At 36.9% G+C, this 12,772-nt stretch overlaps 1 protein-coding gene across 5 annotated transcripts in view; it reads left to right on the plus strand.

The window, feature by feature from the left end:
- The window catches only part of COL24A1 (collagen type XXIV alpha 1 chain), a 403,184-nt gene that overhangs the window by 363,322 nt on the left and 27,090 nt on the right, over window positions 1-12,772 (plus strand). For all 5 annotated transcript variants that reach the window (XM_058716744.1, XM_058716741.1, XM_058716742.1 and 2 more), the window contains 3 exons: window positions 1,593-1,628; window positions 10,298-10,333; window positions 10,438-10,464. In XM_058716744.1, the coding sequence (XP_058572727.1) occupies window positions 1,593-1,628; window positions 10,298-10,333; window positions 10,438-10,464 (99 nt within the window). The remainder of the gene's footprint in view (window positions 1-1,592; window positions 1,629-10,297; window positions 10,334-10,437; window positions 10,465-12,772) is intronic.

A 12,772-nucleotide genomic window follows, 5' to 3' on the forward strand; every position in this document is an offset into this window, starting at 1 on the left:
CTTCGGTTCTGATCATGATCTCACAGGCTTGATGAATTCAAGCCCTGTATCAGGCTCTCTGCTGTCAGCACAGAGCCCACTTCTGATCCTCTGTCTCCCTCTCTCTCTGCCCCTCCCCCACTTGCACATGTGCTCGCTCGCTCTCAAAGGAACATTAAAAAAATTTTTTAAATTAGTGTTTGGAAGTTACTAATTTTGAAGAGTGAATAACAGGGGCACCTGGGTGCCTCAGTTGGTCGAGCACCCAACTTCAGTTCAGGTCATGATCTCAGAGTCTGTGAGTTCAAGCCCCGCATCAGGACCTGGAGGCTGCTTTGGATTCTTTGTCTCCCTTTCTCTCTGCCCCTCCTCTACTCATGCTCTGTCTCTCTCTGTCTCAAAAATAAATAAAAACATTAAAAAAAAATGAGTGAGTAACAAGATAGGAAACACACAAAAAAGTAATATAAATGGTGAAATAATGAGATAGTATTTTTAGCCTGCAAGATTAACAAAGAATTATAGTACATGGCATGTGTCGAGACATACAGACTCCCATATTTTGCAGGTGTGCGTGCAATTACAAACACTTTCTGGAGGACAACTTTTATGGAGTACAAGGATGTTTATCACAGGGTTATCATGACAAAAATTAGAAATAATCTAGTAGAAAGTTCAATAAAAATATTATCATTTGTTAAATACCAAGTAAGCATTTTAATTATCTAGAGAAATGTGGATTGATATGGAAAACATCATAACATATTGTGAAAGTGTAAATTCAGGTTTTTGAAAAGATGAAGAGTATTATCTTTTTCAAAATAAAAAAATACATAAATAATTTCCACAAGGATGAAAACAAAAATATTAACAGGAATTTCTAAAACAGTAGGTTCATCTAACAGCAGACTACACTTTCTTGTCAAGTGTACATGGAAAATCACCAAAATAGACTATAGTTTGAGTCATAAAAAATGTTGTACTAAACTTAAGAGAACTGAAGTCATACAAGATATGTTTTCTGGCCATAATGGAATTAAAGTAAATATCAGTAAATTGGAAAGATAATAAGAAAATCTACAAACACTTGAAAATTAAACCCCACACTTCTAAATAATCCATGGATCCAAGAGGATATCTCAAAGAGAGTTAGAAATATGCTGAACTGGATGAAAATGTATACAACATATCAAAATTTGTGGGATGTACAGAAGGAGGAATAGAAAGAGAAGATGAAAAAAAAAGCCACCATCCTAGAAACAAGGTTTTCAAAGGCTAGGGAAGACAAAGATTAGAAGAATTTAATCTGGTAACTTCCCTTCTACGTGGGTTGGTATTTGATTGTCAGATCAGCTGTTTTGATTTAAGTGCCTGTTATCCCTGTCTCACTCCGTGGATAGTATGATAAATCAATAAACTGTTTTTGTTTTTGATTTTGTTTTGCTTTGCTTTATTCAGAAAAAGGAAACTAGAATTTATATAAATTTACTCAATATGTCTTGCTGGATAGAAAAAACAAAAACATAAGTTATCATGTTTCTGTGTATAGCCTCAACTACATTTGATAAATAACAATCAATAGCACGAAACTAACATTTCCTGTTTTCTTGTAGGGACCCAGAGGTGAAAAAGGCTTTAGAGGTGAAACTGTAAGTTTAAATTTATGGTTATATTATCACTTGTCACTAGGCTATATAAGTTCCATGAAAGCAAGGACCTTGTTTTATTATATTATGATGATGATGATGATGATGATGATGTCTCTGATACTTGTGAAATAAAAATAAAATTACAGTTTTTCGGAAGTAGAACTAATCTAGATAGTATAGTACAGTGAAACCTGATAACCCCTAAATATATTTAAGAACCTGCTGATCAAATTCTTCCCAGATCACTGTGTGAAATGGCATATTTGCCTTGTCAGGCATCAGGCATTTGCCTTGTGAGCCTTCTTCACCAGTGCTGGAATAAGAGGACTGCCACATCGCCTCAAGGATATACCCACTGTGTTCACTCAGTGCTAAAGAGGTGCAAAGCAGAAGCATATCAATTGTTGTATATTTCAGCCAATTGGAAACAATTGTGAGAGGATGGGCAAAAGGTACACGTAGCACTTTCCAGCACTAAGTGGCTTACACTGGCACTATTTCCTACTTTTCTGGGATGCCAATGCTTCCAGGTTAAAGAAGGTATTTTGTCAAGAAGCCACTTTCCCAGCAGAGATCCTGCTGAACTTAACTAAAACAGCAGCCATAAACAGAGAGCAGGCACAGAGTAATATGAGGGGGATTAAAACCAAGTGCAGAAGGCAAATAAGAATAAATTTAAAGGTTGCAGAAAAGTCTTGGCTTAAAAGATAATGAAATTGCATTGACAGCTGACATTGCTTGTCACCATAAGGTGTGCTTGGGGGCTCAGAATAAGTAAGTTGCAGTTATATTAATTAGCTGAGAAAGGAAATGTATATGGTTTCAGAGAGGCTAAGAACCCACAGAGGGCTTCAAAATAGATGTTTTTCTTTTTCTTTTTTTTAAGATACTATCTTTAAGTAAACTCTACACCCGACGAGGGACTTGAACTCACAACCCCAAGATCAAGAGTTGCATGCTTTACCAACTAAGCCAGCCAGGTGCCCTAAAATAGATGTTTTTAATTTGCAGAAATGTGGCCTTCCTATCTTCTCAGCAGTCTTGCTACAGCCAAAAGCAAGGATATCTGTACACAGTGAAGTCATATTTCCCAGGAGGAGTGGAAAGGGGAAAGGAAAAGTAGAGAGGCTTGGAATTAGTTCATTTTCTAGACTTGTCTGTCTCCAACTGTCTTCCTGACCAGTTCTCTCCAAGTACTGTGGCTGGAACGTCAGCTTTTGTCAGAGTTAGGAAACCTCAAGTACTTCTGACAATTTCACAGGCATTTCACGTGAAAGAAAATTCAGTGGCTCTGATGGCTTGCAAATTCAGCAGATTATGCCTGAAATTTTAGGTTGCACTGATAGACATATGGCACCCAGAATAAAGCAGGTGGTAACACCAGTCAGGCCATTCCCAAAGGGGAACATGGACAAAATTAAAGCATATTCAGAGAAAGGCTGTCTCAGATCAGTGGTGTATCGAGGAGCCATGTCCTAGAAAAACCAGTTGAAATAGCTGGGATGTTTAACCCTTACCAGACTCTGCAACCTTATCATCCCTTTCCTTGTTCTCATTGCTCTCTCTTTGCTTCCTGGGTTTTGCACCTGCTTTTTCTTGCCCATGTTTCTTATCCCTGTAGTTCCTATTTATGAGGTTGTAATTAATTTAAGTTAATTTAAGTTAAGTGACATTTTATCCTCAACCCAACTGCCACCTGTGGATATAAGAACTAGTAGCCAGGACCTCGTACAATGCCTGGCAAGTGTTCTCCAGTCTTTTCTTAAATGTCCTCTTATCAAAGAGGCTTTTTCTGCCTAGCCTATGTAAAATAGCAATGTGCCCATCTGCCTCGATTCCCTGTCTTTTCTAAACCTGTTTCTTTACCTGTTTTTTTGCTTATTATATCTCTCCTCACTAGAATATAGGCTCCATGACACAGATATTTTACCTGTTGTTCGTTTTAAAGCTGTGTCTGCAACACCCAAGATAGTGCCTGTGTTGTATAGTTGGTGCTAAATAAATATTTAGTAAATTACTGGTGAATAAATTAGAAAATATTTGAGGTGTTGGAACATGATAGCTGTCTTTAAATATTTGAAAGGAAGAATACGTATAATATGAGTAACTCTAGAGAATAAATTTTAAATTATTTACTTATTGAATTGAATTTTCAATTTCTGTGCTTAGCTCCCTCACAGACAGTGAGCTCCGTGAGACCAGGAAGTATGTTTGACTTGCCCTAATTCCAAGCCCATCACAGGATTTAACACATAATTAATGCAGAATAGATACTGTTAACTAAATGGATGGAATGCTGAGGCTGATTCCAGCTCAATATAATAATGAGCTGCTAATATAATAAGGCACTGCTTTAAAACAAGATAGTTTTACATGATAATGAATGCTTGTCTCTAGAAGCCTAATGACTATCTTTCTGAGTTACTGGACTGGTAGTTTTGCACTGAGTAGGGAATTAGAATTTATACCCTCAAAGTCCCTTCCAGCTGTAAGAGTTTATGATTCTACATAAAAGAAAAATAAGCAGATCCCCCATAAAAGAACAAAGAAAGGCATAGAACATAAGGAAGAGTTCTTTAAAGCAGAGATTAGCTCCTGTCAAGTCTAATTCCTATTCTGAATTCACACACCTCTCCCACTCTTTATCACCAGCACTTTTGTCCAGATTGCCACGATGTCTCCTTGGATTCCTGACTTCCTAGTGTTCCTTCCACTTTTCTCCACTACAATCCGTTCTCTACACAGCAACTAGAGTGATACCATTAAAGCATAAGCCAGATTCTATCACTCTCCTCTTTAAAACCTTCCTATGACTCCTTCTTGCACTTAGAAAAAAATCCAAATTCCTTACCTTTCTACCATGCCCTACAAGAACTAGCCCTGGTTGGCCTCTCTAAACTGGTGATGTGCCCCTTTCCCCTTGCCACCAAGCTGATTTTGTCTCTATTATTTGGAACATGCCTTCCTTTTACCTAGAATATGCAATCTGTTCCTCACATGATTGGTTCTTATCTCATGATTTAGGTCTCGCCTCAAATACCATTTTAGAGAAGCCCTCCATGACTGTTCAGTCTCACATTCCTGGTCATTCTCTTTCACAACATCCTGTTTTATTTTCTTCATAGTAGTTAGCAGTATTTGAAATTATTTTTCTGTTTCCTCTGCTAGAATATAAACTCCAGGAGAGCAGGGAACTTTGTTTGATACATTGGTTATCAGTATCCAGAATAGAACCTGCTATGTAGTGGGTAATATTTGAGAAATGAATTAATAAATAAATAAATGCTGTTCCCTAAAATTAAAAGTTAACAAGTATTTTCAATTCTGGCTGGTAAAGTAGCATTATAATTGATATACTTACTAGTCTTTTGCTCTGTTGATTCCCATAGCTCTCTTCATAAATAAAGTACAGACTCCTAGTACAAGGAAGGGGACACAGCAGCATTTAGTATAGGTAATAACATTAACTGTTGAAAATGTGCCACATTAGCTGTGGCGCATTAGAATTTATTGGTTTATTCTGGTTTTTTGTTGTTGAATAACTGGTATTAAATATCTTTTTATCATCTTTTTCTTTTCATTCCACTATGGTTTAAGGAACTTTATAAAAGCAATTTTTTAATTCCTAGAGATCATCTGCAATTAACTTGCTCCATAAAATGTGCAATTAAACCATAATCTGGAAAAGCTTAGTAACATTACTTATACTCTCATTAGGATTTTTTTTTTCAGTATATTCTACAGGTTTGTTTTAAGGGAATGATTTCAATAATTGAATGCTTAAACACTTCTAGCTATTATATTTCCAAATATCCTCAAGGGGGTCAGCCTCAAATAATACCAGTACATGGGGCATTTTTGGAATGCATTTTTATTAGCGAAGATCTATTGTATTGAGACAAATATGACACTCCACTCCTTTGTACAAAGATCAGAAACACAAGAATCTATCAAGCGGGCTTTGTAAATCTTATTTTTAAATGTTCCGTGAAGCTGGCATAAGAATTTATAAAGTATGCCATTCTTACCAATTTATAAAGCTATGCCATTTTTTACCAAGACCAAATAATGATTCATGCCTTTAAAAAAAGGGCTACAGCTCATTAAACAATACATGAGAAGTATCCCTTTTAGAATACATACAAAATATGAGGAAGAAAATTGATAAAACATCTGAAAATCACAATTTTGAAGTGAACCTTAGAGATTGATCTTCACCAAATCTTGTTACAGTTGAGGTATCTGAGATCCAAACGTGCAACAACTCACTCAAGGAAATACAGTTAATTAGGTATAGAGACAAGACCAGAGCCCAGGTCTCCCGATTCCCACACCATTGTACGTTTCTATTAATCATCATACCTCTCAAAAATAAGTTTTAGGAGCAACTTGGGTAAGGAAGATGGTATATATAGACCCCTCACCTACATTTAGAATAGTGCAGCCATTTACATGGCAGATTCCACATGAGTCGACTCCTAATTTGTAGTTATCCTCAGTGCCTTACAATTCACTGATTCCATCCTAATCACATTACTTCTAATAATATTATTTAATATTACTAAATTCTCAGTTAAACCCTCTAAATCAGTTGTTCTCAACCAGGAGCCATCCCCCCACCACATATACACCACAGGAGACATTTGGCAATTTGTAGAGACATACTTGGTTGTCACAACTGGGAAAAAAGAAGAGTTTCTAGTTACATCTACTGAGTAGAGACCCAGGATGCTGCTAAGCAATGGAAGCTTCTCAATTTATAACTGAGAATAAAGAAGCTCTCTGTACCTAAGCCAGCCTAAAGATTATGAAATTAAATCAAGATTGCCTTCACAAAAAGTCAAAGTCTAACATACTCAGGTTCAAAGACATGCATTTATCAATATTTTTTAAAGTGTAAGAAAAAATATGTTACTTTTGAAGAATCAAATGTAAATTCTGGGATTAAATGGAAAGAAAGTCTATTTCCAATGGTTGGGTTTTGACTATGGCCAAATAACCATCATAACCATTCACATAAATTAGTTTCCCTTTAGGAAATTAACATAGACAATCATGGTTTTATTATAAACTGCTTTTATAATAAACTGCTTCATATACTTTTTTTTAATGTTTATTTTTGAGAGAGAGAGAGAGAGAGAGAGAGAGAGAGAGAGAGAGAGAAACAGAGCATGGAGCAGGGGAGGGGCAGAGAGAGAGGGAGACACAGAATCCAAAGCTCCAGGCTCTGAGCTGTCAGCACAGAGCCCTACATGGGGCTTGAACTCACAAGCTGTGAGATCATGACCTGAACTGAAGTCAGACACTCAACCGAATGAGCCACCCAGGTGTCCCTAGATACTTTTTTATATAGTAGCTAGAGAAAGTGAATCACTTTTTCTTAATGGTGGACTAAAGGAATAGAAAACTAATAAATGTTATATTGTTGAATAATATTTTGTTTTACTTGGCTAATTTCTTCTTTCTAGACAGTTGTTTTCTTAGGACTGTCTTGCCCTGTCTTGTTTGGTTTTAAGTATTTCTTTTGATGACATTTGTGATGACTTGACTTGTTTTGTGTAACAAGCTGAAAAGAAACCAATAAAATCTGCAGTAGAAATAGTTTCTTCTTTCTACGATAATTTCTTCTTTCAAAGTCACAGATAAGATACATGTTTTGTATTGAACCCCCAGTGAGATTTTGCAAATGTCAGAAATAAGCGGGGTTAAATGTCAATGGTTTACTTTTACAGTGTTGTTCCAGAATAGAGAAACTTACACAGCCAAATTCATTCTGAACCTCTATATATTTAAAAAGCTATCTCTAGGGACTCCTGGGTGGTTCAGTTGGTTAAGCATCTGACTTCAGCTCAGGTCATGATCTCATGGTTCATAAGTTTGAGCCCCTCATTGAGCTCGGTGCTGACAGCTCAGAGCCAGGAGCCTACTTGAGATTCTGTGTCTCACTCTCTCTGCCCCTCCTCTGCTCATGCACCGTCTCTCTCTCTCTCTCTCTCTCTCTCTCTCTCTCTCTCTCTCTCTCTCAAAAATAAATAAACATTAAAAACAATTTTAAAGGCCATCTTCAGCCTTTCTGTAATTTATCACGTAGCTTCTGAGGTACAAGTTTTGTACATTCTTTACTTGAAATCATAATCATAAGCCATGCAAACTAAGAAATGTCCAGCAAGCATGGTACTGGAGTACTCTATCCTTTTTAAGTTACTGTTGTTTGCTCTAGTTTTCACAGTATATTTAGAATCAACAGCTCTGGAAATAATTAATGTAAGTCAAGCATGACATCAACATTATTCAGATCTCAACTGAAGAGAGATCTTTTGTCATCTTTTAACCATAATCTGAATTTGGCTCAATATGGTTTTAACATTCAGTTGACCATCAAGTAAGTTAAATTTTGAGCATTCTTTTTTTTAATGTTTATTTTTTCTTTATTTTTGAGAGAGAGAGAGAGAGAGAGAGAGAGAGAACAAGCACATGTGCACAGGGGAGGGGCAGAGAGAGGGGGACAGAGGATCCGAAGTGGCCTGAGCAGACATTCTTAACAATGATTACTGTTGTTTCATTTTGAAAAATTTCAACATAACTTTTCACATTTTACTACATACATTTTAACTATTCTAATTTCTTTTTTTTTTTTTCAACGTTTATTTTATTTTTTGGGACAGAGAGAGACAGAGCATGAACGGGGGAGGGACAGAGAGAGAGGGAGACACAGAATCGGAAACAGGCTCCAGGCTCTGAGCCATCAGCCCAGAGCCTGACGCGGGGCTCGAACTCACAGACCGTGAGATCGTGACCTGGCTGAAGTCGGACGCTTAACCGACTGCGCCACCCAGGCGCCCCAACTATTCTAATTTCTAAATTAATATGAGGTAATTTTTTTACATTATTCATCCATTCAGTTGCAATTTTCAAACACCTACTATGAAGTAGACACTATTCTTGTTCCAGGAAACGAAAAGGTGACTAAGACATTCTTAAACATCCCTAGGGATTTTCCACTGTGTTATGTACTAGGAAATGGAGAAGTGGTTAGTTGAGCATGAGGGAGGTGGCTGGGGATGGGTGAGCAAGGTAAGTATAGAGTTTTAAAGACATACTGGAAGAGGAATGAGAGTTATACAGATAGAGAAGGTAAGGAGGAGCATTCCTGGTCAAGGAAATAGCACATGCAAGAGAATGCATGTGTGAAAGAATTTTGAAGATGCAGAGATCCACAAGTAGTTGGTTATAGATGGGGTGTAGGATGTGTTGGGGAGAGTAAGTAGAGGTGAGGCCCAGATCTTGAAGAGGAGGTAGGGGTGTACATTGATTAAGAACATATATTTTTGAGGTGCCTGGGTGGCTCAATCGGTTGAGCGTCTGACTTGATTTTGGCTCAGGTCATGATGCCAGGGTCATGGGATCTAGCCTTGCATCAGGCTCTGTGCTGAGTGTGGAGCCTGCTTGGGTTTCTCTCTCTCTCCCTTTGCCCCTCTCTCCCACTTGCACACTCTCTCTCTCTAAAATTAAAAAAAAAGAACATATACTTTTATATTCAATTGACTTCCATTTTAATCCTAGTTCAGTCCCTTATTTGCTGGTTGCCACTTTCTTCACTGTAAAATGGAAATGTAGCATATGAGTTGGCATACAGTTAGTCTCAGAAAGTGAGCACACAACTTGGCATGCAGTAAGTTCTCAATAAATGGCAGCTATCACTTTAAGGAAGTTTACATCATCTCTAGACAAATAAAGAGCTATTGAATCATTTTAACTAAATAATGACCTGATTAGATTTCCATTTTACAAGCACAGTGTAGTTAGCATAGTAGACAGAATAAAGTCAGAATGTCATATTAGGAGTCCAGGCAAAACATAATATCTTAGCTTGGGCTGCTATAACAAATTGCCATAAACTGGATGGCTTAAACAAGAAATATTATTTCTCATAGTTGTAGAGGCTCTGAAATCCAAGATCAAGGTGCTGGTAGGTTCAATGTCAAGTGAGGGTCCTCTTCTTGGTTTGCAGACAAGGGCCCTCTTGCTATATCCTCATATGGTAGAAAGAGAGATCATCTCTCTTGTGTCTCCTCTTAGAAGGACTCCACATAAGGGTTCTACATGATCTAATTACCTCCCCAAAACCCCACAGCCAAATGCCATCACACTAAAGATCAGGGCTTTAATATGTGAATTTGGGGGGAACACAAACATTCAGTCTACAATACATGATTAACACTAAACTAAGACTGTTACTATGAATATCGTGGTGAATTCAACAGTAGTAATCAAATTATAGGTGGATGTTGAAGGAAAAAGAGGTATCTAAGAACACTAAAATTTTCATCTTTGCTGATTAGGTGGATGGTATATAGAAATAACAGGAAAAAACATACTTAGGCAGTATTAACATTTTAAAATATTATATTTATAATAGATTTTTTAAATGAGCAAATTCATTGTCTAGTATCAATAAAACATGAAAGTAAATATATCCAGCTTGTTCATTATTGTGTGTGTGATATTTGAGTGCAAAGAGCATATAGCTTCAAAATATTAAAACAACTTTGAATCTTAAGAACCTGCCTCACATGAAAGGCGGTGATAGATGTTGAATCTTGGTTGTCTTGTTTATACCAAACCATATGCATAAGATACATATTATACTTTATCTTCATGTCTTCTAGGGTCCCCAAGGGCCAAGAGGTCAACCAGGGCCTCCAGTGAGTTTATTTACATTTATATCTGTTTACTGGTGATGCTTATATGCTTGCCTGGTTTGAGATTATCTACTGACAAATTCTTTTTAAAATTTGTCATGTTATAGGGTCCACCTGGAGCACCTGGCCCAAGAGTAAGTTTTCTTGGTTTTGTTTACTTTATCTTCATATATTACATTAAAGCTTTTTAAAGCTTATTCTAACTCCCTGTTTAAAAGGTGTTTCTCTTCCTTACCTCTGTTTCTTTTGCTAATCTGATATAGACCCTCCCCAGGTATAATAATGAAATCTAAGCCTCAGACTCAGACTTCTTGTCTTTAAAAAGGGGATGGTCTTACTTTCTTGGTAGATTTGAGTTTTAAATAAGAAGTAAAGGGATGTCCTGGTGGCTCAATCTGTTATAGCCATAACTATCCATAGACCTGATGGCTTAAACAAGACAGAGCAGAGCCTGCTTGAGATTCTCTCTCTCTCTCTCTCTCTCTCTCTCTCTCTCTCTCTGTCTCTCTCTCTCTCTCTCTATCCCTCCCTCTCCTTCCCTCCCTCCCTTCCTGTCCCCTGCTTGCTCTGTCTCTCCCAAAATAAAAAAAAAATAATTAAAAAGTAAATCACTCAGCATAATGCCTGACATAATAAGTACTCAAAAAATACTAACTCCCTCCATTTCTTCCTACTTCTAATTTCTGTCTCTCCTTTTTTTTAAATGTTTTTCTACCAACCAGTAATCCACTTCTTAGGCTTTCAAGAATCCATCTCAGTTGCTGATGGCTGTAGTAGCCTTCAGACTTCTATATTTGCTTGTTATCTATAACAACCTAGAGCTTGCTACCCTTATCTTTGAAGCAATGCTTCTGTTGCCTCATTACCAGCTGGTGTCTCCTGGCCTCTGATGTTCCAAGTTTGGTTTCCCATATGCTTTACATTCACTCTCATATCCAATAATCTATTGGTCTTCCTGCTTCCTGCAAGAATCTCCTTCCATCTCCAACCTCACCCATGCCCCTCTCCTACAGCAGGCTTGTCAAATACAATGGTCCTTGATCAGATTGTCTCCCTAAAGAAGATCCACCACTGGCTACATCATCCCAAACAACACCTAGTCCTATGCCTTCTAGCCTTACTTATTTCCACATGCTGCACTGGTGTCCGTTGGATTTCTGACAGTTCTAGTTGCTGGATCACTATGATCTATTCTCAACAGGCCAGAAACTATTCATACCTCTTAGCTTTTTATCATGGTGAAGAGTAACTTTCAAGAAAGATGCCACAGGAAGATTATCCCCTTGGAAATAGGAGATTCATTCTCCATGATTTTTAAAAATTACTCCCGCTTTCTGGCCATCTGAACAGGGTCAAAACCTTCCCTGGCATGCACTTTAATGGGAATGCCTATATTTAATCTTAAATTACTCTCTATCTCCATTCTTCCTTGGATCTCCACAAAGCCTGGGTTACAAATACCTTCATCAGTTGCCTTCCCACTCTATAATTATTTTGATATAGCTGCCTTCCTATGAAAGGACAAATCTTAAAAGATCATTGGCAAATTAGACGTGGTTAGTGAAAATTTTCACACTGAAATACCAAACTTTGTGGCACCATAGCCCTGTCTCACTTAGAAATGTTTGTATGTGTTCCTATACAGCCAAAATGAAGTAGTGTGAGAGATGTTTATTCTGAACAAAATGTGGATAAGAATATATACTTTGAGGAATTATTAGTAGGATTAAATAAGAAAATACATGTGTTTGTCATGTTGTATGTAGATACTTAATAAATATTAGTTTCTTTCTTTCCTTATTTTATTCCTTTCTTTTTGCCTTCCTTCTTCTTGGCCAATATGAAAGCTGGTTTCCTTATATTATCTTTCTGGGATTTTCACAGTCTATTTAAGGAAGTGACATTTTAACCCTGAGAAGAAGACTTCTAGAGCAGAAGTATAAATATCAATGGGAAAATACCTATATATTCTTTCTGAGGTCAATTTATGATCATATCTTCTTTGAAACTTCTTAATTCCTTCTCCTCATCACACTGCAAGGTAGAACCAATCACTTCCCCTTCTTATTTATACTCATTCGTTTTCATTCCAGTCTCTTTCTATTATTAGAGTGTGAACTCTCTGAAGGGTAGAAACTATTTTTTTTTTAATTTCTTTTCCATTCACGCCCTAATGATTATCTATGGAATGAATGAATAATTGAGTCCAAAAGCAAGTTGTACCTCTTAGAAAATTACAGTGGGAATCCTCTAAGACAGAATATTTCATTTGGAAGGCAATAATGTCTAGAATGGAATAGCATCATAGACTTAGAGACAGACGTTTTCTTAGTAATTTATGTAGCATTTATTTCAGACTGACTTATGACTCATTAGTTAGTGGTTCCTTAGATCAGTTTAGTGAGTCTTATTCAGAATCATTTCTAAATTAAATTAAATTAA

Source organism: Neofelis nebulosa, chromosome 2, assembly GCF_028018385.1.
Source record: "Neofelis nebulosa isolate mNeoNeb1 chromosome 2, mNeoNeb1.pri, whole genome shotgun sequence".
Lineage (NCBI taxonomy): Eukaryota > Metazoa > Chordata > Mammalia > Carnivora > Felidae > Neofelis > Neofelis nebulosa.